At 35.3% G+C, this 24,211-nt stretch overlaps 1 protein-coding gene across 3 annotated transcripts in view; it reads right to left on the bottom strand.

Moving 5' to 3' along the window:
• ntrk3a (neurotrophic tyrosine kinase, receptor, type 3a) overlaps positions 1-24,211 on the bottom strand; it is a 215,508-nt gene that overhangs the window by 37,628 nt on the left and 153,669 nt on the right. For all 3 annotated transcript variants that reach the window (XM_079859110.1, XM_079859111.1, XM_079859112.1), the window contains exon 12: positions 4,964-5,152. In XM_079859110.1, the coding sequence (XP_079715236.1) occupies positions 4,964-5,152 (189 nt within the window). The remainder of the gene's footprint in view (positions 1-4,963; positions 5,153-24,211) is intronic.

Raw genomic sequence — 24,211 nt, 5'->3', positions numbered from 1 at the left:
TTGTCCGTACTGTAGCCAATATATCTATCTCAATACTTTTATAGCCCTGTTGACCTGACAAGTAGTCAAATGGTTTAACCTAGAGCAGAATTTAGTCTGGCAGTGCAAGACACTTTGAATGAAAACATTTGTGGATCTTCCTCTAAATTACTTCAGTTAAAGTTAAATATAAACGTAATAATACCAACTTTCCGATGACACTTTTGTCAATCAAGACTAAGTGGCTGTCTACACGACACCATTTTCAATTAAAAACTGAATTTTTTTTTGCGCTTGGGCTGTTCGTTTACACGACAACGGCGTTTTACGGGGGCTGAAAACGCACTTTTGAAAACTTTTTAAACGACAGCGTTATCGTCTCCTTGTAAACTACATAGACGCGAATTTGTGAAAACAGTGGCGTCATGCGCATGCATTGACGTGTTCAGTCTATAGGCGTGTAGTGTTTCTTTACAAAGTGAGATCGCCAACTACTGGTCTGGAAGATGAATACAGCATTTTTAGTCACTTAATTGTTACATTTTAAAGGAGAACTCCGGTCAATTTTAACATTGAGCTAATTTTTTTGTACATTTGGAGTGCTGTCAATACAGAGAACAACTACAAAAATCGGTGTTGCCTACACCGAGTTATTCTATTTTTAAAATTTGCACCCTGTTGACTTCAATGGGGCAAGTACTAAACCTGCTTTTAGCCTCTTAACATCCTTGATGTGTCATTACAAGTGCACAGAAAATGTGAGTGATTCCTTCTGAGTGAACACGAGTGAATCTGACTGCAGTAGATGTGAAAGAAATGGATAAAAATGATGTTATTTAAGCCAGCGCAAATACCTTTGTTTACATCCTGTTTTTCGGTTGAAGTCCAAAGTAGTCGATTGCCGAGTTCACACGCATAGGTTTAATACCTATGATCACACGCGTGAACTCGGCAATCGACTACTTTGGACTTCAACCGAAAAACAGGATGTAAACAAAGGTATTTGCGCTGGCTTAAATAACATCATTTTTATCCATTTCTTTAACATCTACTGCAGTCAGACTCACTCGTGTTCACTCAGAAGGAATCACTCACATTTTCTGTGCACTTGTAATGACACATCAAGGATGTTAAGAGGCTAAAAGCAGGTTTAGTACTTGCCCCATTGAAGTCAACAGGGTGCAAATGTTAAAAAGAGGATAACACGGTGTAGGCAACACCGATTTTTGTCGTTGTTCTCTGTATTGACAGCACTCCAAATGTACAAAAAAATGAGCTCAATGTTAAAATTGACCGGAGTTCTCCTTTAAAGGTGTAGCTTAATGTCTGACAAAAGACTTTCATTAATAATGACTCATGCTTGCATTAAGTCAGTTTTTCTATTCTCAGTTCCGGCTCATTTCAACCCCTTGCGTGTGAAAATGAAGAGGTACTGGACATAAATAATAATAATAAAGAAAAAGAATAGTATGCTATTAATCTATTACATTGCACATTCTCAAAACCCTTGCTGTAAACACACACAAACACAAGCCTGGCAGATTATAAATCATGCATTTTGCCATTAAAGATTCATGCAGTTCATAAAGCATAACTCTGGGTGTTTATATATACATATGTTTTTCCACACTTAATATGATTTTTCTGGCTGACTGGGTTAGCCTGTGCATCGAATGGAGTATCTTTTAAGAGGGGTTTAGAGAAACATGGCCACTCATTATTTTGAGAACCATCTGCTAGTCGAGGTACAGACTGCAGAAGGATCTATTTCCTCTTCTACTCGATGATCTCCTGTAGCTGTTTGAACTTGAAATCTTTTGGTTATCAACCCAGCTTCCTAACCACTATGCCACCATAACAAAACATTCAGAAGAGGGAATGAATCTAATTAAATTAAACATTTCATGGTCTACCAACTAAGCTACACTGGCTCCAAAGTCACCATCCACAGCCAGTCATGCCTCATTCCCTTCACGTCCTCCACTCTCCAAGTACAAAATGACAAATCAAGCAGCTTTACAACCCATCCATGTGCTTCTCAATAGCCACCAGGCACTGTTTGATTGTGTATCAGCTTCATGGAGCAGCGGATATTGGCTTTGTTTGCCTACGGCTTTGTCGTTTTTCATCTGGGTCCCTTTTTTTTTTCCATTTGGTATTGGAGTTTACTGAAATGTGTACAATTAGGATCCCCGGAAAGACTAATAAACAAATTTGACAAATTGCCAGTGCTCAAATTAGAATGAATATATAAAATGAAAGAAATAAATCCATCCATTTTCCAATCCGCTTGTCCATTGTTAAAAACTAAAAATCAATATATACAGAAAAGTAAAATGACATATTACATATATACACACACATATATATAAAATTGCGGAAAGTATCCGCAATAAGGTTTTCCCAGATAAAAAAAAAGGATAGAGAATGAAAGATTCAGGATTCGGACACAACATTGACACCTTATGCAATCAGCTGTGTTGTTATTGCTTTGGCTTAGATGAATTAAATTAATCTTCTTGGTCGCCTCCAGGTGCTTCAAAAGCGATATCCTGCATGAGTTGCATTTCTCTGCCCACAAACAAATCTAATTTATTTGATTATTAGGCAACAAAGCAGCACAATATGACTGATGATATTCCATTGCTTTTTGGGGTTCAAAACAGGCTGTAAAATCAGAATTGCTTCTTTAGAGGCCTGCAAAATTAAGCTGATTTAACAAAGCTTGCTTAGTTCGGGATTGTCTCCACATTGGAGACAGAACGGGCAAATCAGAGGCACACAGTGCCCGGAAACACAAGGTAGCGCCATTGATTTGGAAGTCATGGAACCGCTCATAGGAAGTACAGAGAGAATAGAAAGGAGAGAAAGGATGCATTGAGGGAATACAGTCTGCCAGCTCCGGAATAATGTAAAATCCTAAAGACAGATAATTCACAGATTAGTCCGGATCAAGGCCGTGTGGAAGAGAAAACCCATCAGCGCCCCAAAAGGACTAGTGTGAATCCTTTTCTCAGGTGGAAATCAGAAGGTTTGCCAATTGTGCAAAATATTAAAATTACCATATGAATATGGAGTCTTTTTCATTCTGGTTAAAGCAGATTAAAATCTATTCGGGAAACTAATCATCAAAGTTCACAGCAAAAAGGCTATATTAAATGAAAATAGAAATATTTTAAATTTGTATAATCTTATAGATAACTATCATTTATAAGATTTAGAAAATCTAAAAAATATATATATTTTGATACAGTGACTTTATTTTTCAAATGACCATTACATAGTTCAAAATACTGAACAAAACATTCACTTCAAACCCCTTTGAGAGCGCACACAAATTCTTCTTAAATGTGAAGTTATCGACTCAATTTCACACCCTCGTGGATCATACTTCACATTTTCTTTCTCAAGCATATGCTTTTGTCTAGAATTCAATCTGTAAGGCACATGAGGGAATTTGCAGCCAACCTAAATTTAAACCAGAGTTCAATTTACTCTGGATATATGACAATGATGTATCAAAATATGATGAGTATTGCTAAGATTTACACACTCCCTGAGCACACTAAAAATTTAGGCAAGGACAGAAACACCACAAATCACAGTCAATGTCGGTGTCACTCACTGTAATAAGTACGCTTTCATAAGCTTTAAAAATGGCAGCAGTCTTCAGACTTTAATTGAATCAGTTCTGTTTGGAATGATACTCAAGGGGGCAATGAAGAGCTCGGGAATGTCTGCCACCTTCTGTGTGGAACAAAGTCGGATTACAAAAAAAGTCTGTTGGTAGGCAGCAGGAATGGTAATTGTGAGTATGCAGTGAAAAAATGTGTATTCAAATTTTAAAGCAGAAATGGCAACATTACAGTGATCCATGATTGAAATGATTCATGATTCAATTCATGATTCACCAATTAATTGATTCACTGATTCTTTCAGCATAAAGGCCCGTTCACACCAAGAACATTAACTATAACGATAAAGATAATTATATTGTTTTAAACGTCATCACCACAACAAAGATAATAACACAATATAACACTGGAATCACTTTCAAAATAAAAATTTCCCAGCTGATGAAGTATAAAAACATTGACAACCAATCAGAATCCAATTTAAATCAGCAGATGACAAAACTTCAGCGTGTGCTTACGATAAACAGAAAGCTATCGCACGTTGGTGTGGGCGCTAATATTTTTATCATGGTAACACTTCACAATAAGGTTCATTAGTTAACTACCTTAGTTAGCATTAACTAATATGTTATTAAAATATGTTATTAAAATCAAAGGTGGTGGGTGGTGGTGGCGCAATGGATAAGACACATGCCTTTGGTGTGAGAGACCCGGGTTCGAATCCACTGTGAGACACCAATGTGTCCTTGAGCAAGACACTTAACCCCTAGTTGCTCCAGAGGCGTGTGACCTCAGACATAGCAATTGTAAGTCGCTTTGGATAAAAGCGTCAGCTAAATGAATAAAATGTAAATGTAAAATGTAAAGGTTGTATTAGTTAACGCACTGTGAACTAACATGAACAAACAATTGAACAGCTGCATTTTTATTAACTAACATTAACAAAGATAAATAAATACTGTAACAAATGTATTGCTCATTGTTTATTAATTTTATTTAATACATGAACTAATGAACCTTACTGTAAAGTGTCACCGTTATCATGATAGACCTTAACAGAACACAGTAACAATTCTTGTTTAAATGCATGTCAAACATGACAAAATGAATGACTTGCGGTTCAGTAAGTGAATCTGAATAATTCACTAACCAGTAATTCAGTTTGATCCGAACTGCCTCACAAGACTCATTTGTTTGGGAATCAAACTACATTGCTTTGTTTCATGCAAGAATGCATACTCAAGAAACAGAACTGCATTTTTACATTTTTAGCGTTAAAAGCATCTTGGTGCCCATTTGGTACTCACAAGTACTCACAAAAAATACATTGGTGTCTATTTGGTACTCACAAGTGGTGGGCTTGTTGCAGTTGTGCCCGTGCCGGAAATACTGTGGGTTCTCGATCACTGGGATACGGGTCATACCGATCACCACAGCGTCTGGCCCAGCGTCCAGGGTACACGGAGTTATGATGCCGTGATTGACGTGGTGGAGGGGGCTGGCCGAGTCTTCTTCACCGCTGATCACAGCCACGGGTCCTGCAGAGAGAAAAAGAGAGCCATCACACAAAATGACATTGGTTGCTTAATGGAAAATGAATGCAGCGTAATACATCTGAGAGGGAAAAGCGAGCAGGCTCATTTGTCAGAATAAACGTTATCTCTTAGAGCTGCGACTGGCCTCTGAGCTCTTCTCTGTCATTTGGTCACACATTAACCGCCTCGGCCCGATTCAACCCCAGAAGCCTCAGCTGCCGTGGCCCCGGGCCACGATAAATACTGACTCCCCAAGTTTCCCAAAGTCCCATCATCGGCTCATTTAGTGGCGTCAACAAAAATACACCCACATTCAGTTTTGGGCCTCCAAGCTGGCAATAAGTAAATGTCAGGCCTAGACAATAAAGAAGGGCTGACGGGTGCCAATATGAGAGAGTTTCAGGTCAGCTGACTAAACCAGCACTTTCCCAATAGGGTCATTGCTGCATTTACAGTATGTTATCAATTTTTGCATCATTTCTTAAAATATATCACGCCCCTTTCACACAGAGATTCCGGAAAATACACGGATAATGTGGATCATTTGATTTTAGTTCATTCACACTGCCAGTGATTTTCCGGAATCTGTGAGTGCGTTCACACACATCCCGTAAAGAACCCGTAAAGACACGTGACTTCAGGATGTCAGATGTCAGTTCTGCTGATAACTCCTCTTCGTCATTTCCACATGAAGACGAGTCCATACTCCCCAGTAGCGCCACTAGGTTTGCCGTGTCATCACTACGACACACCCCTCACGGCATTGGTCCTGGCTTTTGTTAACACAGGGCAACGTTCCGGGACTGATCCCGGCATCAATCCCGGGACGTGTTTGCGTTCACACAGAAGGCACTCTAGCAATTTTACTGTGTGAAAGGGGCTTAAGTGAGCTAACATTTGAATGCTTTGAATGTTCGACAACATGTTATATTGTGAGAACATACAGAAACACTCAGGGTGTCATTCAAGGCTTTTTCTAAGAGAGTTTCAGGGTCGAACTGAAGATTCACAGGGCTATTTAGTTCATAAGGTCAGACATCTTGACACAAGGCCAATGAGTGAACTGGATATAGACAGAAAGAGCCAGTTATTATTATTAATTGATATTTGAGTAGGTCATAGTACTCAAAGAAAGCTTAATGTTACAAATAAGCATAGGTGCTTCAGTGTTAGAGACACAAAGACTGTGATGAAAATGATGAAAAAACATGTAGAATATTCATTGGAATTGTTTTTCCCCTCAGGGATTTTCCCCTTCTTTGGAAGGTATCATGACAGGAAGACAGTCGGTAAAGTAAGCCATACTAAAGGAAAAACAAGTAAACAAATATATAAATGAGCTGAATATTTTGAAATATCTACCAAATGCTTCACTAATTTGAATGACTACTTTATTAGGAAGCATACCAGTCGTCATTAAGGTTTCATTTGGAATTTAGTTGAACTGCAAAATGAAAAAGACTTTTATCTGATCTTATTCTGCTCTTTGTGAACTTCAATCAGAAATCCAAATGTAATGAGCAGCCGCAAATCGCATTTCTGGCTATAAATTGAGATTATTCTGAGACAATAACAGTGGTCTGCGGTGACATATTTAAGTGGAAATCTCGGGGAAAAGTCTTAATTAGTTTTAGCCTTTAAGACAGGAGACAACGTTCAATGTCAAATGACCCCTGCAGCTAATTGGGTCATTAAAATACTTTTCTTTTCTTTAATTGGAAAGTCTAAAAGCCCCAAAAGTACCATTCAAATAATTATTGTAAATAACAAAAGTCTTAGCAAGGTGAAAAAACACGATGACTCCTGTTCTTTCAAACCATCACCCTGATAATAGTCATATGGTCATTACTATTATTATTATTATTTATATCATTATTATTCAATGGTTCAAGTCATCCATTCATTTTATCCTCAAAATGAATAGATGTTTTTCATTAGCTCAGTTTTTGCTTATCCGTGCATTAGTAATATGACATATTAAGCCTAAAACTAAAAGCACTCCTTAAAATTCCTCCTTGGTATCTTTAGGTTATACTTAGAGATGTGCAAGGTCAAACGCAGCTGTTAATGCGCTTCAAAATAAATACATAAAGCATATCAAATGGCACTTTCAAAATCCTATTATACAGCTGGCACGGTGAATTGACGATTGCATTCACTCGATGTTGCCTTTTGGCATTTTGAGTTAGAAACTCCATCAATAAAGTGCTGGAAACAATTTAGGTGGCCGAACAGAAAATGGGTAGCTTCCTCCTGTTGTCATCATCTCTATTGACCTAGACAACTGTGTTTTATCCATAAGTTTCCATTTATTTTAAAGGACATCATTCTCTGTCTGACAAAAAGACAAAAACATTTATTATTATTATCACTATATTCCAAAGGGTACGTTTTCAGAAATCATAAAAATAACAAAAATACATATATGAAATAAGCGCATGTATTATCAAGCTGCTTTAAGTGTACTTTGAGCTCTCTGCTGGGACTGAGCACTACATAAAACACTTAAAAAAAACACATTTCAGTGATGAATTATGTTTTTATTCCTTCTTCCCGTACAATGAAAGCCTCAAGGCCAATATTATTTAGTGCCTACAAGGAGACATTATTTGATCTTTTCTTCTATTTATGCATCGGAAGAACAAAGTCAGTTTAATAAGATTGTGAGATGGGCGGAAGAGAACCAGCAAAACCTCCATAAAGACAGTTTCTATGGGGTGGGAGGGGCCTGAAAGTGCCTGAAATTAGATTGTTAACGGCGGCTGTAAGGATGATATTCAAGAAATAATGTTACATTTTGGTGTGTTCCTCAAACCTATTAAATGCAGAAGAGAGCCCCCATTTCCATTTATATTCATTATATGGAAAAGAGCAGCCTGGACATTCTCCGAAACATTTCTTTTTTTGCTTCACTAAACATCTTTTTTTTTCTCACAGACATGAGAAAATAACGACAGACCTTTCATTTATGGCTGAAAACACTTTAAATCATTGTGAATATCTGCAGCCGTGTGATGAAAAATGCTTGGCTTCCCTTATTTTTAAAATGCAGATGATGTGCTTCCCCTTTCTGGGCTGATTATCATACAGAATTCCACTTACAAGAAGTTTTCACACAGTTGTTAATTAGTGCTGAAAATAACTGCGGTAATCCGGCATGAGGACATGCATTACACATGCAAACTCGCACACAAATTATCCCCTTGCTGTATGTATCACAGCAACTTCACACAATTTGTGCCATATGAGTGACAGCACTGCATGATGGACGTGTGTATTGTAACCCAGAATTACAGTGAACTCACTTTTTGCCATCACAATGATTTTTCCGAAGTATGATAATAGTGGAGCTGTCTAACACATCTAAATGAGGCAGGAGGGACTCATCAAAACTGAGCGCTTTCTGGAACGTATGGAACCATTATTTTTGTTAGACAGCTCCACTATTATATATATATATATATATATATATATTACAACAATTATAAATAAGTATAGTAATAATAGTAATATTAATAATAATAATAATGTATCTAATAGCAATGTTAATAATAATACAAATATGCCTAATATTATGTTAATAATAATACAATAGTCCTATTTTTATTATTATAATTTTTATTAAAATTGAATATATGCACTGAAATTGTATATTTGACAATAATTTAATAAAATATTATTATTAAATTATTAATAATTAAATTACAATTTTAATTAATTATATTATATTTTATTATATATTATAGTATACAATTATTTGTATTTTATTTAATAAATGTTGTATTAATATTATATTAATACTAGTTTTAATAATTGTAAGAAATTAATAATAATAAATTACAAATGTATTGTAATTTTATAATAATAATTATTATTAAGTAATATTATTTTATATAATACATATACACTTTAACATATATTATTCCAAATTATTATTATCATTATCATTTCTATTATATATGTATATAATACATTATTATTATTATTATTTATCTAGCTTCATTTCTTGATTTTCGAACTATGACAAAGTGTAACATTCTTTATATTTGTAATTTATTTATTAAAAAAAACAAAAAACAATCAACAACCCAAAATGAACAAAAAGCGAAAGGGTTCTGAGCAGAATTACATTTTGCGATTGAGTTTTGGAACAGGGCAAAAACAATATAAATCAGGTTTATCTTCTCACTCACGTTTTTGATATGATCACAATTTATTTTGGAGTGTTTACACATGCAAAACGCATAGTTAGCTAAACATTGGTTATCGTGACAAATCCAGAAGGAAACACGGTTTATCATGACTGAGAATCACACTGCACGCAGTTAGAGACGGGCATAATCAAAACTGATCTCAATCTCTCTGCTCTTTTTTCCAACTTACACTTTTAAACACGCACACACCTGCTGGGACCGATTCTGCGCAAAAGTTGACAGGGACGATTGATCCTGTTTATAAAGGTATCTGAACCCTAGCTGTCTGAAAGCCATTTGCCTGGAGTTGATGTGGCTTCCTTTGATGTTGAAAGTCCACTAAGCACTGTATCTCAGGTAGCTATAAAAGATAAAACAGGCACTATCCATGCCCAATTCTCTCTTATGGCAATTGTGCGCTGATTGCAATGCAAAGCAACCATGCAAGACCAGCACGAATAAATTACTCACATTACTTCCTCTGATCTCACCAATGTGAATTGAAGTGTCTCCTTGACATCAAACCACCTCATTCGAGAGGGAGAGAGAGAGAGGTACAGACATGGGAAAAGGGGATGATTCATACTTTCCTTAGCATATGAGCCTGATTGGAAGTGGTAGAGCTGGAAAATCAGCCATATAAAAACACTCAAGCCACTTCCTATGGCCGTAATTGCACTGTCCCTTTTGCTCATTCCTGTGCAAACCACTGTAATGGCCTGAAGTCGGTTGCTTTTCTTGTTTTCCTGATCTGTGAATTGCCCAGATATATCTGTGGTGCCCCATGGTGTCAGCGGCAATGACAAAACTCTTTTGTTGGGTAAACAGAGAATATGAACACAGTGAATCGGCTCCCCGGTGTTCTGACTGCCTGCAAGGCAGACAACAATGCAGTCTTCATCTCGCCACTTTTCTCTTTCAAAACACTCTTCAACTGCGTCTCGGTAAGCATGTCTGGACTCAACAGTTATTTACACAAAACACCCTCAAACATAAAGAAACTGGGTGTGAATTTGGGTTTTATTTTATTGTAGGAATTATTTTCATTGGATTAGACATGAATAGGGAACAAATAAGGAAGTCTTTCAACAAATGACCAATTAACGGAGAAGCTTAACATTCAGAAAATGTAAATATTGCATGAGATATTTTCTTCTATGAGGGTTAGATAGATAGATAGATAGATAGATAGATAGATAGATAGATAGATAGATAGATAGATAGATAGATAGATAGATAGATAGATAGATAGATAGATAGATAGATAGATAGATAGATAGATAGATAGATAGATAGATAGATTTTATTATATAATTTGGTTGTTATGTTATGAACTGTGGCAAAATATTACATATTAAATTAATGTTATTGTTATTTTTATAGCAATACATTCATAAATTGTAATAAAAATTGTATTATTATTATTATTGCAGGCTTTTAATTACAATTAACTGACTATGAATTGTCTGATACAGTTTAGAAGGTCTGTTGAGTATAGAAAACTATTTTACAGACATTTGATGCGTTTAAAAGTACCTACCATTCACGCAAGGTTGTTCTTAGGTTATCTAACATATCTAATATCTCTCTCGAAAAACCAAAACAAAAAAAACATGGGACTTATGCTTTTTTTATTTTAATGTAACTCAAGTGCACCGTACAGAAAGTGCCTAATAGACCTCATTTGCTGCTTATTTCCTCTTCAGTGAGGACGGCCCACTATACACTGACAAGCGCAGAGGAAAAATGGAACGATTATGAGGAGAAATTTTTCATAGAGTGCCTCCTTAAGTAATAAGCAGCTCATTCGCTCGGTATGAGAGATGGAAATGTGGAAACACTTTAAAAACAGCAGCTTACTAGTTATCACAATTTCATCTCTGTGAAACAGATTAATAGTACAGCAGCTCCTGGAGCCTCAGGTGTACTAAAGACTCGCTGCCCTTTCTAATATGCATTTCAAATACACTTTCCTTGAACATTAGCTACATTTATTAGTGCTCATACTCCGGTTTAGATATTTTTGGGAGTGCAACGAATACTAATAATACCTCACATTGTGCCATTTGTTGAGGAATCTAGTGCTATTTCTTTTCAGACTTACAATTTTACCCCAACCAGACTCGAATTTGCAAGCTAAACTCAAATGCTACATGCTAACCGCTAAGCCACAGTTTTGGTGCTTTTATGCACCTATTTTAATTCTTTTTTCCCCCTCACAGCTTGTCACAGTATACAGTATTCTTTCCAGCACAAATCAACAACGGCATGATTAGCTCCCTATGTCATAAAACAATGTTAGCACCTTCGCTAGTCAACAAAACAGAGTCCTGGTACAGGAAGCATTAATATCCCCTGCCAGCACCTCTGCAGTCGGGCCAAACAATGAAAAACCGGCTGGAACATAAAGGCAGTCAGTCATCTTTATGTTCCTTAACAAAGTAGGCCATAGTCACAACATTCGATGTGCATTTTGTTTATAGCTGTATAAACGCCCGTGGAGCTGGAGGGGAAGGACAGGACAGCCGCTTCGCCCTGAAGGGACAGATGAAGAAGCAAATAGTGACCAAATCTCCGCAAACATAAATCTGTCAGACACACACACACACACATTAGCAAGATAAAGGACACTAGCACAAGACTGAAACCTCTTTGTATCTGAACAGCTAAAGGTTGGTTCTTAATATAAAGGAGAAAAACGATTCTTTGCAACTATGGCGGCAGGCGCTATTTATTATTTTGATTTTAGCAAAAATAAGATTGTGAAGAATAGAAGCTCAATACACTTTCTTAAAGTGATAGTTCACCCAAAATTGTAGCCCATACAAGACGTGCACAATCAATAGATTCTACATGTATTTTAATATACAAATAAATTGTAAATAAAAATAAATATAAAGTCATATATTTAAAGCCAGGGATGATGAAAAATAGATGCAATTTAAAATAAAGTTCTATATTTAAATTCATAGACTAATATTATTATTATTTATGGACGGATGGATTAATAGATAGAAGTAGGACAGACAGGCAGATAGAACGATAGATAGAACGATAGAATGATATATAGAAAGATAGAACGATAGATAGATAGATAGAACGATAGATAGATAGATAGATAGATAGATAGATAGATAGATAGATAGATAGATAGATAGATAAAATGCTAGATAGATAGAACGATAGATAGATAGAACGATAGATAGATAGAACGATCGATAGATAGAACGATAGATAGATAGAACGATCGATAGATAGAACGATAGATAGAACGATAGATAGATAGAACGATAGATAGATAGAACGATAGATAGAACGATAGATAGAACGATAGATAGAACGATAGATAGAACGATAGATAGATAGATAGATAGATAGATAGATAGATAGATAGATAGATAGATAGATAGATAGATAGATAGATAGATAGATAGATAGATAGATAGATAGATCAGACAGAAGACGACATGGACTCAAAAACCCACTTCCAGAGACCGGTCCATGTTAACACACCGGTGGCACATTTATGTGTAATGCTCACATGTACATTCACTACAAACCATGCAATATTTCGAATGTGCGAATCACAACAACGTGCAAAGGCTTACATACAGCACTGCTGAAATGTTTCACGCTCAGCAAATTCCCCTGGTTAGGACACACAGTACTGCAAACTGCAACACTCTGTTTGAGACTCAAAAGATCCTCATAGCTTATGACTTTCTCGGACGTAATTATCTCTGAACGTAATCAATTAGACAATCAAATCAAAGCAGTCAATATTTTGTCATGTATTATTAATTTGAAGTAAATATTTTAAATTAATAAAATTGTGCTAATGAAAATCCAACCACAGACAAAAAGAAAGAGAAAACAATTGCTGTCCCAAGTGACTAGCTGCTAGCATGAGCGCACATCTCTCCATCATATGAGTCACAGCATTGCTTTAAAATTCTGCCCACGGGTATCACGGTTTCATTCTCGTTCATTATGTCAACTGGCAGTGTGTAATGGCACCCCTAGGGGACTGGAGGTCCTCGTCGCATGTAACCTTGTAGTGACCCTGTGACGTCTTGAGCATATCGCAATTGGCAACTGACCAGCTTGTGTCCTAAATGGAAAAATGAAATATAGCCATACGTTTTGGCTGCCAATATTCCTACAACTCCTGGAGCGATTTTGTAAAGTGACGCAATATCTGTGACAGTAAATCAGAGTGCGGTATCGCTCAGGTGCACCTGACGCCTCTATACGGTATTTTACCCTCAGAGACCCCCTCTGGTGAATCTTAGATAGAGGAATAGAGGAACCGGAGGAAGGGAGGGAGAAAGAGAGCAAAGAACACATATCAACTGGAATGGTGACAGCCACACACATTCATCGCACAAGGAAAACATTTGGCTGATTGTGCGCACCGCAGTGAGGCTTCACATGGCTGGCAGGTGTTTGATTCCTGTGGAATGCTAATGACCCTGATCTCCCAGAAGAAGAGAGAGAGAGAGAGAGAGAGAGAGAGAGAGAGAGAGAGAGAGAGAGAGAGAGAGAGAGAGAGAGAGAGAGAGAGAGAGAGAGAGAGAGAGAGAGAGAGAGAGAGAGATTGTTGAAATGGAAATCTGACTTGAGAGATGAGCAATAATGTAACTACAGAAGCCTGCCCACAAAAAGTGCATTGCAATCTTTTGGCGTGTTTAGGTCATGTCGGAATGATCTTATTTATGAGCTGAACGCACATGAGCTCCACCAAGTCGGCATGAAATGGAAATTCACCCAATCTATTTTTTAAATGCATGTCATTGATCTTATTGTGAATGATTCATCTATGCATACATTTCATTTTTATTATTTTTTTATCTTGTAATTTTTAAATCCAAATGTCCTGAATCTTACTCAATCTTTGAAAGCGTTGCGAAATGTACAAGAAGCAACATAATATCATTTTGCAGCCTGGGTTGTATCACAACTTTTAAGTTAATACCACTGCGAAACCGGTTCCTTTTTTTCAATTAAAGATTTGTGGTGTAAACAAGTTGTACATTTTTACGGTACCATTTAGTTTCAGCTTGACAGACATAACTCATATAGCTGGTTTATGAAAGACTTGACCAAACTACCTTTCCTATATGTGCATTTTGCATTAGGCTGCATTAGCATTAGCTAAACAGCTTCCTGTTTTTGTCAGGAAGAACGAACAAAAATAGAAGAACAAAACATTTGAAATTGTCCAGAGAACCTATTTTATTCAGACTAAAATCACAAAATTTGATATCACAAGTGTCTTTAGAGTTACATGATTCATAGCAATCACACTATATTTCGAAATAGTTAGCATTAACAATTAGCCATTCTCAGTTTGAGACCAGCGGGTTTTAAGGGCCGAAGCAGAGCTAATTTCTCCGGTCTGCCTGCCTTTTGTACAGTTAAAACTCTGGTGGGAAGGTGTCTCTATATGGGGTGCGTTGTCAAAATGGAATCCTGCAGGTAAACTGCCTATTATATTTTAGTGAGAGAGAAGCTGAGACGGGTGTAGAGATAGGCAAACAGGAAGAGAGGCCACGGGGGAGTTGAGGGGACAGAGAGATGGACAGAAGGAAGATAAACTATCAGAAAGAGGAGAGCTGAGAGCCAGGAGGGACCACACGGGGCCAGAACCCTCATTTGTTAGCCACCCAGGCAGACGATACTCTTGTGTGCTTTTATTGAACAATGTCTTCCTGATAGATCTCTACTGCCCATGTAGAGGGGATGGGAGACAATGACCTTAACCTATCATCCTGTTCTGACTATGAGTCGTGCAATCCACTTCCTGTTTTGGTGCCGCCCACCCCGTCACATGTCCCTGTATTCTCTCTCTCCTACTGTTCGGAACGGACTGCTTACTCCACACTGTATATATTGACACATATATATATATATAACAAATAATCATAATATATGCATAAACCACAGTTAAAACTTAACTTTCATTAAAATGACTTGGTTATGCAAACCATGATTGAGAATAGAATGTCTGCATGAATTACAGCGATGGAAATTTAGTGGGAAAAGGTGATTAATTATGAAAGCAAAAAATGGTCCACTAATTATATAAAAAATAAAAACATTAAAAAAAACAAGTTGCTGCATTCAATTTTTAAGTACAGTCAACTTGTATGTCAACTTGTATGTTTATCCCCACATACAACTTGTATGTGGGGATATTTAAGTTAATTAATCAATCAATCAACAATACTATTGATCAGCATTACCAAACGTGGACGTTTTCCACTAGAAACAAACATTGATGTATTATTTTAATTTAACACTGTGAAGCAGCTTTGATACAATCTGTATTGTGAAAAGCGCTATATAAATAAACTTGACTTGACTTGACTTAAGCCATTTCAACTTAACTTACATTAAACTGACTTTAAAAAATGAGTAGAATCTTGGATAACTTTATTTAACAATTTTACATTTTTAATTCAACTTAAAAAAACAACAACATCTGATCCTATAATAAGTCAATAATAAGAAAAATCCTGATTGGTATTACTTTTAGTTCATTACTCTCACTGGAAATGGAAGGTTGAGTCAAGCATGTTGCATTATGGGATATACAGTACCTCAATATATTCTGTTGTTCACTGCAATTTTGCAAGATGTACTAACTAGGTCATTCAGGTATTCAGAATATGCATGCGTGCATAATATACACAGTGGACATGTTCTATACAGAAGAATAAAAAGAGTATTGTGGTAGTCAGCTATTTTGAACCAAGAAAAAGGAACATCTCACCTGTCTGTAAGACTCCCTGCCGTCCTCCCTCACTCACTCCCTATCATGCCCATTTCTCCAGTGTCATTTCTTTTCAAAAGCTCCTCTCCCTTTGCTTTAGATGGCAGGTGCATGACCAAATGAATACAGATTCTGTGGATGTCTCAGCATGACGGCGCCTAATCAGACGGCTCACAGGCAGTGTGAACACACTTAAACACACCTTTTCTTGCCCTCTATCAGCTCCATCCTCAGCCATAAGCTTCATGTGAAACATGTGCATCTCCCCCATCAACCAGGAAGACGGAGAAAACAAGGCAGAGAAAAGCCAGGCATATTCAACAGGAGGTGACCCATGATAAATATGAGTGTCGTGTCGCTCCGTTCTAGCTGGTTCATGGATCTGCACAGAACTAGATTCTCAATTGTGTCTCTTGGGAATAATGCTGAATGTGACTGTGTCTAGCGATAAGAGAATGTGCAATGTCTTTTTGCTCGGAAACACTGATACTAGAATGTTCTTCAGCTGTGAAAATGCTTATCTGAAAGGCCTTAACAAAGTTCCCTGACAAACTAAACAAAAACAAGTCTAGTGAAAATTGCTGCTGATATTATTATGGAACCTTTGACTTATACTTTTAATTTCACTGCTGGGCTAAACTCCGCCCCAAAGGGCAGAAAGTCTGCCTTCATTATTCCCCCGCCAATTGTTGTTTTATCACCTAAAGGATTTTATACACCAGCTTATTGTGGTTTAAACAAAAAATATGAATGTTTTTCAGCAGCCAGGAGAGTCATAAGAGATATTTTAGGACTTTACACTTAAAATAGTTGAATGTTTGTTTGTTTGTGTATATTGCTGATCACACCAATGTAATTCAGATAATTAAAGAAATCAGCAGTTTTCAGAGTACAGACTGTCCCGTCAGACTCTTTAGTCTGAGGCAAATAATATGGACATTACCTTTTCTCGGCAAATAAATAAATAAAATAAAGGCAAAATGTATAATTTATGCTGTAGCTTGTCAGCATTTTAATATTTTAATTTATTTAGTGTGACAATTTAATTTGATCAAATATTCAATTTAGTCTCACAATTAATATGATCAGCCATGAGTCCGTCATTGACCTAAAGTAGTAGTAGCAATAATAATAATAATAATAATAATAATAATAAATGTTATTTTAAAATATTATCAATAAAAATATATATAAATGTTCTACTGTAGAAAATATGTTTTTTATTATTATTATTGAAAATAATTGTTATTATTATAATATTATAATAATAATAAAAATTATTATTATTATTGAATATAATTATAAATAAATAAATAAATAAATAAACAATTAATAAATAAAAATGAAGAAATTAAATGTTATGTTTTGTAGAAAATAATTCACAATATAATAATAATAATAATAATGATAATAATAATACATATTATTTGAAAAATATTAATAATAAATAAAAATAAGGATAATAAATAATATATATGTAAGAAAAAAAATTTTCTTCTGTAGAAAGAATTCACAATATATAATTATTATTATTAAATAATAAAAAAATTGTTCTACTGTAGAAAATAATTCACAATATAATAATAATGTTATTACTATTATTACATTTAAAAACTATATATATTATCAGTAATAAAACACAAAAACATAATCACAAGAAATCACAAATTACAAACATAATAATAATAATAATAATATTATAGTCAATTTAGTTCACACTATATAATATATTATTAAAGTCACAATATAATAACAATGATAATATTAAATATTTAATATATATGTTATTAAATCATAAAAAGTGATATATTTAGTGTGTTGCACTCTAAGAATGTATTCTTCTTTATCCAAGGCTATAGTATACATCTCAATGATTACAATCCTAAATAGATGAGCATTGACTAAACACAATGAAATTGTTCATAGCCAATATGCGGTCAACGTCTGCAAAGTTAATTCATAGCCTGCTTGCACAATGAGCCACAAAAACTAGCCAATTTCAAGATAAGGTGGCACCATGAACCTGTTCCCTTCGGATTGCTTTTTCTTCCCACAATGCTTTGAGTGTCGATTAAAGCAACAGGGACAGATAAATGTGATTCATTATGCATCGTTAGATAAAGCCTGCTAATCCCAAGAAAAGCTGTGATAACATGTCCTTCCTCTTGTCAGCAGTAAAAAGGAAACAAAATTCAACCTTCATAAGGTGTTAGCGCTTATTTGTGTGTGTAGACGAGCTGGTGCTTTTCAAAAGTGGGAAAGCACAGATATCCGCTTTATTTTGGTGTCTGAGATGTTGCTCCTAAAGTTGCTTCTAAACCTATTCTAAGCAGTTAAATTAAGGAACATAACTGACAGAAGCATTGAAATGCTCCAAGAATATGTAACATATCTACAGATTATTAATAAAGTGTGTTTCCGAGCACTCATAAAGCAATCTGAGGTATGCCATGATGGCCAGACAGAAGAATCAAAAGCCGACACTAAACTGTTCAGACGGGTCAAGGTTTTTCATTTCAAAGCCATCAGGGTATTGAGATTGACATGACCTTTGTGGCGGCCCTCCTCTCTCCTCTCTCCTCGTGTAATTGGTTTACATGCGAGTGTGGCGGTGAGTGATGTCAGCACTATGACAGAGCGAGGCGTTGAGGAGACATCAAACACACAAACAAACCACTCTACCTTCACATGTACTTCTCTTTCCTGTCTTTCTCTCGGCGGGCCTTGATGTTATCCGTTTTGCTGTCTGGAACACTTTTGGATATTTACGTCAGGTTTTTTTTTTTTTTATAAAATGAATTTCTAATCATAATAGCCTAGTAATAACAATAGTGCATTTCATTATTAAATAAAATCATATTATTTTTATTATTATTTTATTAGAATTTAAAATAAATTGTTATATGGTAATTGATAAGCAACTGTAATCAATACTACTGCTACGAATAATAAAATGAAACAATAATAATAATAATAATATGTATTATTATTATTACTGTTGTTAATTTCAGTTGTGTTATAACCATTTATTAAGAATAATATTAAAATACAATATAACAATACAAATAATAATAATTATTATTATGTTTTATTTGTGATACCATTATTATTAGTTTATATAAATATTATTCTTAATACATGGTTATAAATGGTAAAATAACTGTAATATTATTATTACTATTACAATTACTATTATTATTATTATTAGTAGTAGTAGTAGTAATTGCAATTGTTTAACATTTATGATTTAGAATATTTATAATAATATTTATAATGATGATAATAATAATCATATGCTTATTTAATAATGAAATGTATTATTATTAATAATAATTTTATTATTTATATTCACTATTACAGGAGTAGTAGTAATTACAATTGTTTATCATTTACCATATATTATTTAGAATAATGTAATATTTATAATGATTATTATTAATTAATTATTGTTCTTGTTACTATTATTATTATACTGTATATACATGCATGCCATATAAGGGTTATAAATGGTAAATTATATAAACGATGAAAATTATTATTATTACTATAATTATTATTAGTAGTAGTAGTATTTATAATATAATGAGATTTATAATGATGATAATTATAATAACCATACTTTTATTTAATAATGAAATATATTATCATAGTAGTAACAATAGCGTTTTACCATTTATAACCCTTTTAATTACTATTATTATCATCATTAAAGTCAGTTTGTACATAATGTATAATACAGAAATTTTAATCCCATGTTAATGCCAGACGTAAAGAAAGGCTATGTTTGATATTTTGTTATAGTGAAAAAGACATTCAAACATTTCAAAAATGTGGCTTAAGTGTCCTACAACTTTCTCTGGAAAAAATCTGCAGGGATTAAACTTGAAGCGGGATAAAAAAATGAAGCGTTCTTATAATAGCGACAGTACATTTTCTTGACAAACCAGTGGCCGTGTGACAAGCCGTCCGCCCGCCAGTCAGAGCCAGACTTTCCAGGACTTTACAGCCAAACGCAGACGGGATGGGGACGGACATTGCGGCAAACACACAGACAGGTTCCTTCTCCGTCTCCGTCATTAGCATGCGAGGTATTCCGGCGAGACGAGAGGAAATGAAGGCTGGATGTTTGCGCTTCCACCTGAGGATGTTGCTGGAAATTAAACCTAGCAGTGATATGAGATGAGTCGCAGTCCAGCTCAAATGAGAGTCCCAGTCACTGAGACGAAGTGGTATCCTTATTGAAATGCAATGAAAAATACTTGAAATTCATTTAACTTTCGCAATGTGACGTATTTCGTTTTACACAGTTCTGTACGACAGAGTACGATGCCACTGTCCTGAACACGCTGCCAAACACCAGATCCTATCGCAATGCAATTATCCCAAAATCAAGATGTTATGGGCAGGCAGATGGACAAATCTATATTCATAGCATTATGCAGTCCATCCCTGCGGTGCTTAAATGAATGGTAATGGATACCTCTGGCAGAAATGCATCAAAGTAGGGGACTGGTGAGGCACAGAGGTGCCGGCACTGGAGCCAAGTGACTGCATTAGATGTGGTACTCTTGTGTACATATAGCCATCTGACTCATGTGCTCATTGAGAGGCGGTGTGTGTTGTGTCCTTTCTCTCGGCTGTGACAGGTTCACCGCTCTCATTTTGTCATATTTGTTGGGGCTGGTCTGGTGGCGGTCGTGTTTCATCAGTAATTGTGCAATGCTTCGGTCTAAGGTTTCACTTGGTTGCAGAACAATGTGTTTGACAATGACAAGGGACGTGTTCAGATGAAAGTTGATTGACCACCCAAATACTATAAATAAATATAAATGCATTACACAGCAGACTGCAAATCATTTTGTTTTAAAATAACAAGGCATGAAGCACAAACCAACCTATTTCACAACATCAACAACTATGATGATAATAATAAACAACATTATTATGATTATTATTATTTATAAAATATTTTATTCATGTTTTGCTTCTGTTGTAATAATGATAATGATAACAATAATAAATCATTATTATTAACATCATTATTATTATGACAAAAGAACCAAAAGAATAAATACAAATAATAATAATAATTCATTATTTATTTATTGTTTATTATTATTATTATTATTATTATAAAAACTGGTTTGTCAAGGAATTTATTGTAATAAGAGATTGTTTTCAAGTTTAATCCCTTTAGATTTTGTACAGAGACTCCAAAAAGTTGTAGGACACATTTTAAAATGTATTTTTCATTATAACACAATATTAAACATAGCCTTTCTTTACATCTGGCATTAACATGTGATTATAAATGTCATATTACACATATGTACTTGACTTGAATAATTTGAATAATAATAAGGATAATATTAATAAATAATTATGTATTTTATTTTAATAAAAATATTACATATATATCATATTTTGGTTATTTTGTAATAATAAAAAAAAAAAAACATAATAGTAATTTTTTATAAAATTGCTTATTAATGTTTTGGTTCTGCTGTAATGATGATGATTATTATAAATCATTATTACTATTATTATAAAATGTATTATTTTGGTTATTTTATAATAGTAATAATAATAAACAATTATTATGGTTATTTTAATTTATAAAAAAAAAATGATTTAATGATACTGATGAATTTAAATGATAATGAAGATGATATTATATTTTATTATTAGGACATAATAACCAAAATAATAAATGTAATAATAATAAAAAACTCATTATATATTATTATTTATTATTATTATCATAAGTAGCAGTAGTACTATGACAACCGAACCAAAATAACAATATTTGAATTAAAAACACTTACAAGTACACATGGAGAATTTGACTACAGACCCTGGGAGCTGTGTACAAACTCTTTTGAATAATTTAGATGCCGTCTCAAAAGGGCATTATTGATAAATGCGGGGCATTTCTATTTCATAGGAGAGTATCCAAAACTCTGACCTTCTTTTGAAGTGATTGCAGCAACATTTCCTCTGCAACCCCTTAACCTATAATCATGGGCTTTTTGCTGCAAGGGACCATTTCAAAGCCTCCGCCAGAATTGGAAAAAAATTATATATGTCCTCTCCAAATGCCTTGTTATTCTGGGGTGATCCCTATAGTCGAAACAGGCCATGCGGGAAGCCGGGAAGCCCGGGGGTTTCAGTCGCCCCCGCAGCCCAGTCGGCCCCGGAATATCGCACAGATAAAACGATTCTCCTTTTCCTGTTTCGAACAAAAGAAAAACAGATGAAGCAACAAATCTCCTATAATCCAGAGAAAATGGGCTTTCTCTGATTTGATCCTCTGTACTGTCTTTACAGCAAGGAGAGAAAGAGAGGAAATGCAAACCATCTCAATGCTTTTTCAGCATCCAGTGGGAGTCAACAGCCACTTAATTTATGCCCTGACCATCAACCCAGGACTCCCTGTCTGTTTAGGAGGGCTGATCTTTTGGTTGTTTGTCCAGATCCCACAGGAACGTGGTAGTGCTGATAGTTCCCTGATATAAGTGGTTCCAGTCAACATGGAGCGGGGTCATTATATATCCTGTCCACCCACTGAGACCCGTCTGTCTTAAGTCACAGGAGGGGAAGGTTACGCTTTGAAAAATAGAACCTCCAGGAATCACAATGACTTTTTCCTCTCTCTCCTTCTCCTGTTGCTTCACTATCTTACTTCCTTCTCCTGCCTTTTGCTGTCATCAGTATTACCGTTTTGACATTGTAAAGCTAACTTTGAAAGATATAGGTGTTCTAGCTGTCATAATCGCTTAAAAAAAAAAAACCACATAGCCAATGCTTCTCTTGCCCTTGGCTGGCACTTCCATAGCACTGTATGATGTCATTTTGACAATAATTCACAGCGAATGGTAAAGTTCCATCTTAAAATTGTTAAAAAGATCCGATGTTAATAATAATGCATATAAAAAGTTGCTATTCTTTCACCATGGACCATAAAATGTATTAAAGGGATGGTTCGGAGTAAAATCAACCTAAGGTCCTTTGCACCATGACCCCGAGCCAAACACCCCCCCAGAAGTTTTTTTCCCTTGGTTGAACATTATTAAAGTTAGAGCTTATTTAGAGAAATCAGGCGGATGGCTTAGTGCAGGCGCTAATGGATCCAAGGATGTATCCCGTAAATTACCCCACTAATAATGCCCAGAATGGTACCAAACCTCCACAGTAGTACAAATAGATTCTGTACTCATAAAACAAGGCATTGGAAAGTTTGTAAGTACATCAGGAGTTTATTTAAATAACACTTGCCTGATGGCTTATGCTACCGCTAACCCGGACATCGACGTCACTTCAGTGATTTGGGAAAAGCACGTAAAAGTCCTAGCAGAGAGCGATGCGTAAGGATGTAGTGTAATGACGGCCAGTTCCAGGAATGCACTAATATTTTGCAGTTTGCAACAATTATTAGTTAACACTAAGTTGTCAACACTTCGGAAAAAATAATAAAATATTTGGATTTACCAAAAAACTTTTTCAGCAACACCGGGTGATCGCGTTTTCTGCCAGGACTTTTACGGGCTTTTCCCAAATAAGTGACCTCGACGTCCGGGTTAGCGGTAGCATAAGCCGTCAGGCAAGTGTTATGAGTACACAACATATTTGTACTTCTGTAGAAGTTTGGTACCACTCTGGGCATTATTAGTGGGGTAATTTACGAGATACATCCTTGGATCCATTAGCGCCTGCACTAAGCCATCCGGCTGATTTCGAGCTGATTTTCGGCTGATATTTGGTTCGAGGTCATGGTGCAAAGGACCCCATCCCTTTAATAAATTAATAAAATCCATCCATCAACCAATCAACCAATCCATACCAACAATAGATGCATCGATTAATATGTAATATTCCCACACTCCTAGTGGACATTCTGTCAACGTTATGGAAAATTATGAGGAAAGAAATTTGTTTTTCTTTGGAAAAATATGCACTGATGAATCACAATAAGCCCAGGAACTTGAACTAAACAGGATTCAATGGCCTCAAAGGCACGTTAAAATTCAAACGAAAAGACCAAATTGTGCCTTTTTTCTTATTTTGTAGCAAATCTTTCCTCAGAAATCAATGGCC

This window comes from Squalius cephalus (assembly GCF_949319135.1).
Source record: "Squalius cephalus genome assembly, chromosome: 23".
NCBI classification, from domain to species: domain Eukaryota; kingdom Metazoa; phylum Chordata; class Actinopteri; order Cypriniformes; family Leuciscidae; genus Squalius; species Squalius cephalus.
Note: the sequence above shows the minus strand (reverse complement) of the source record. Positions and strands in the feature narration are given on the sequence as shown.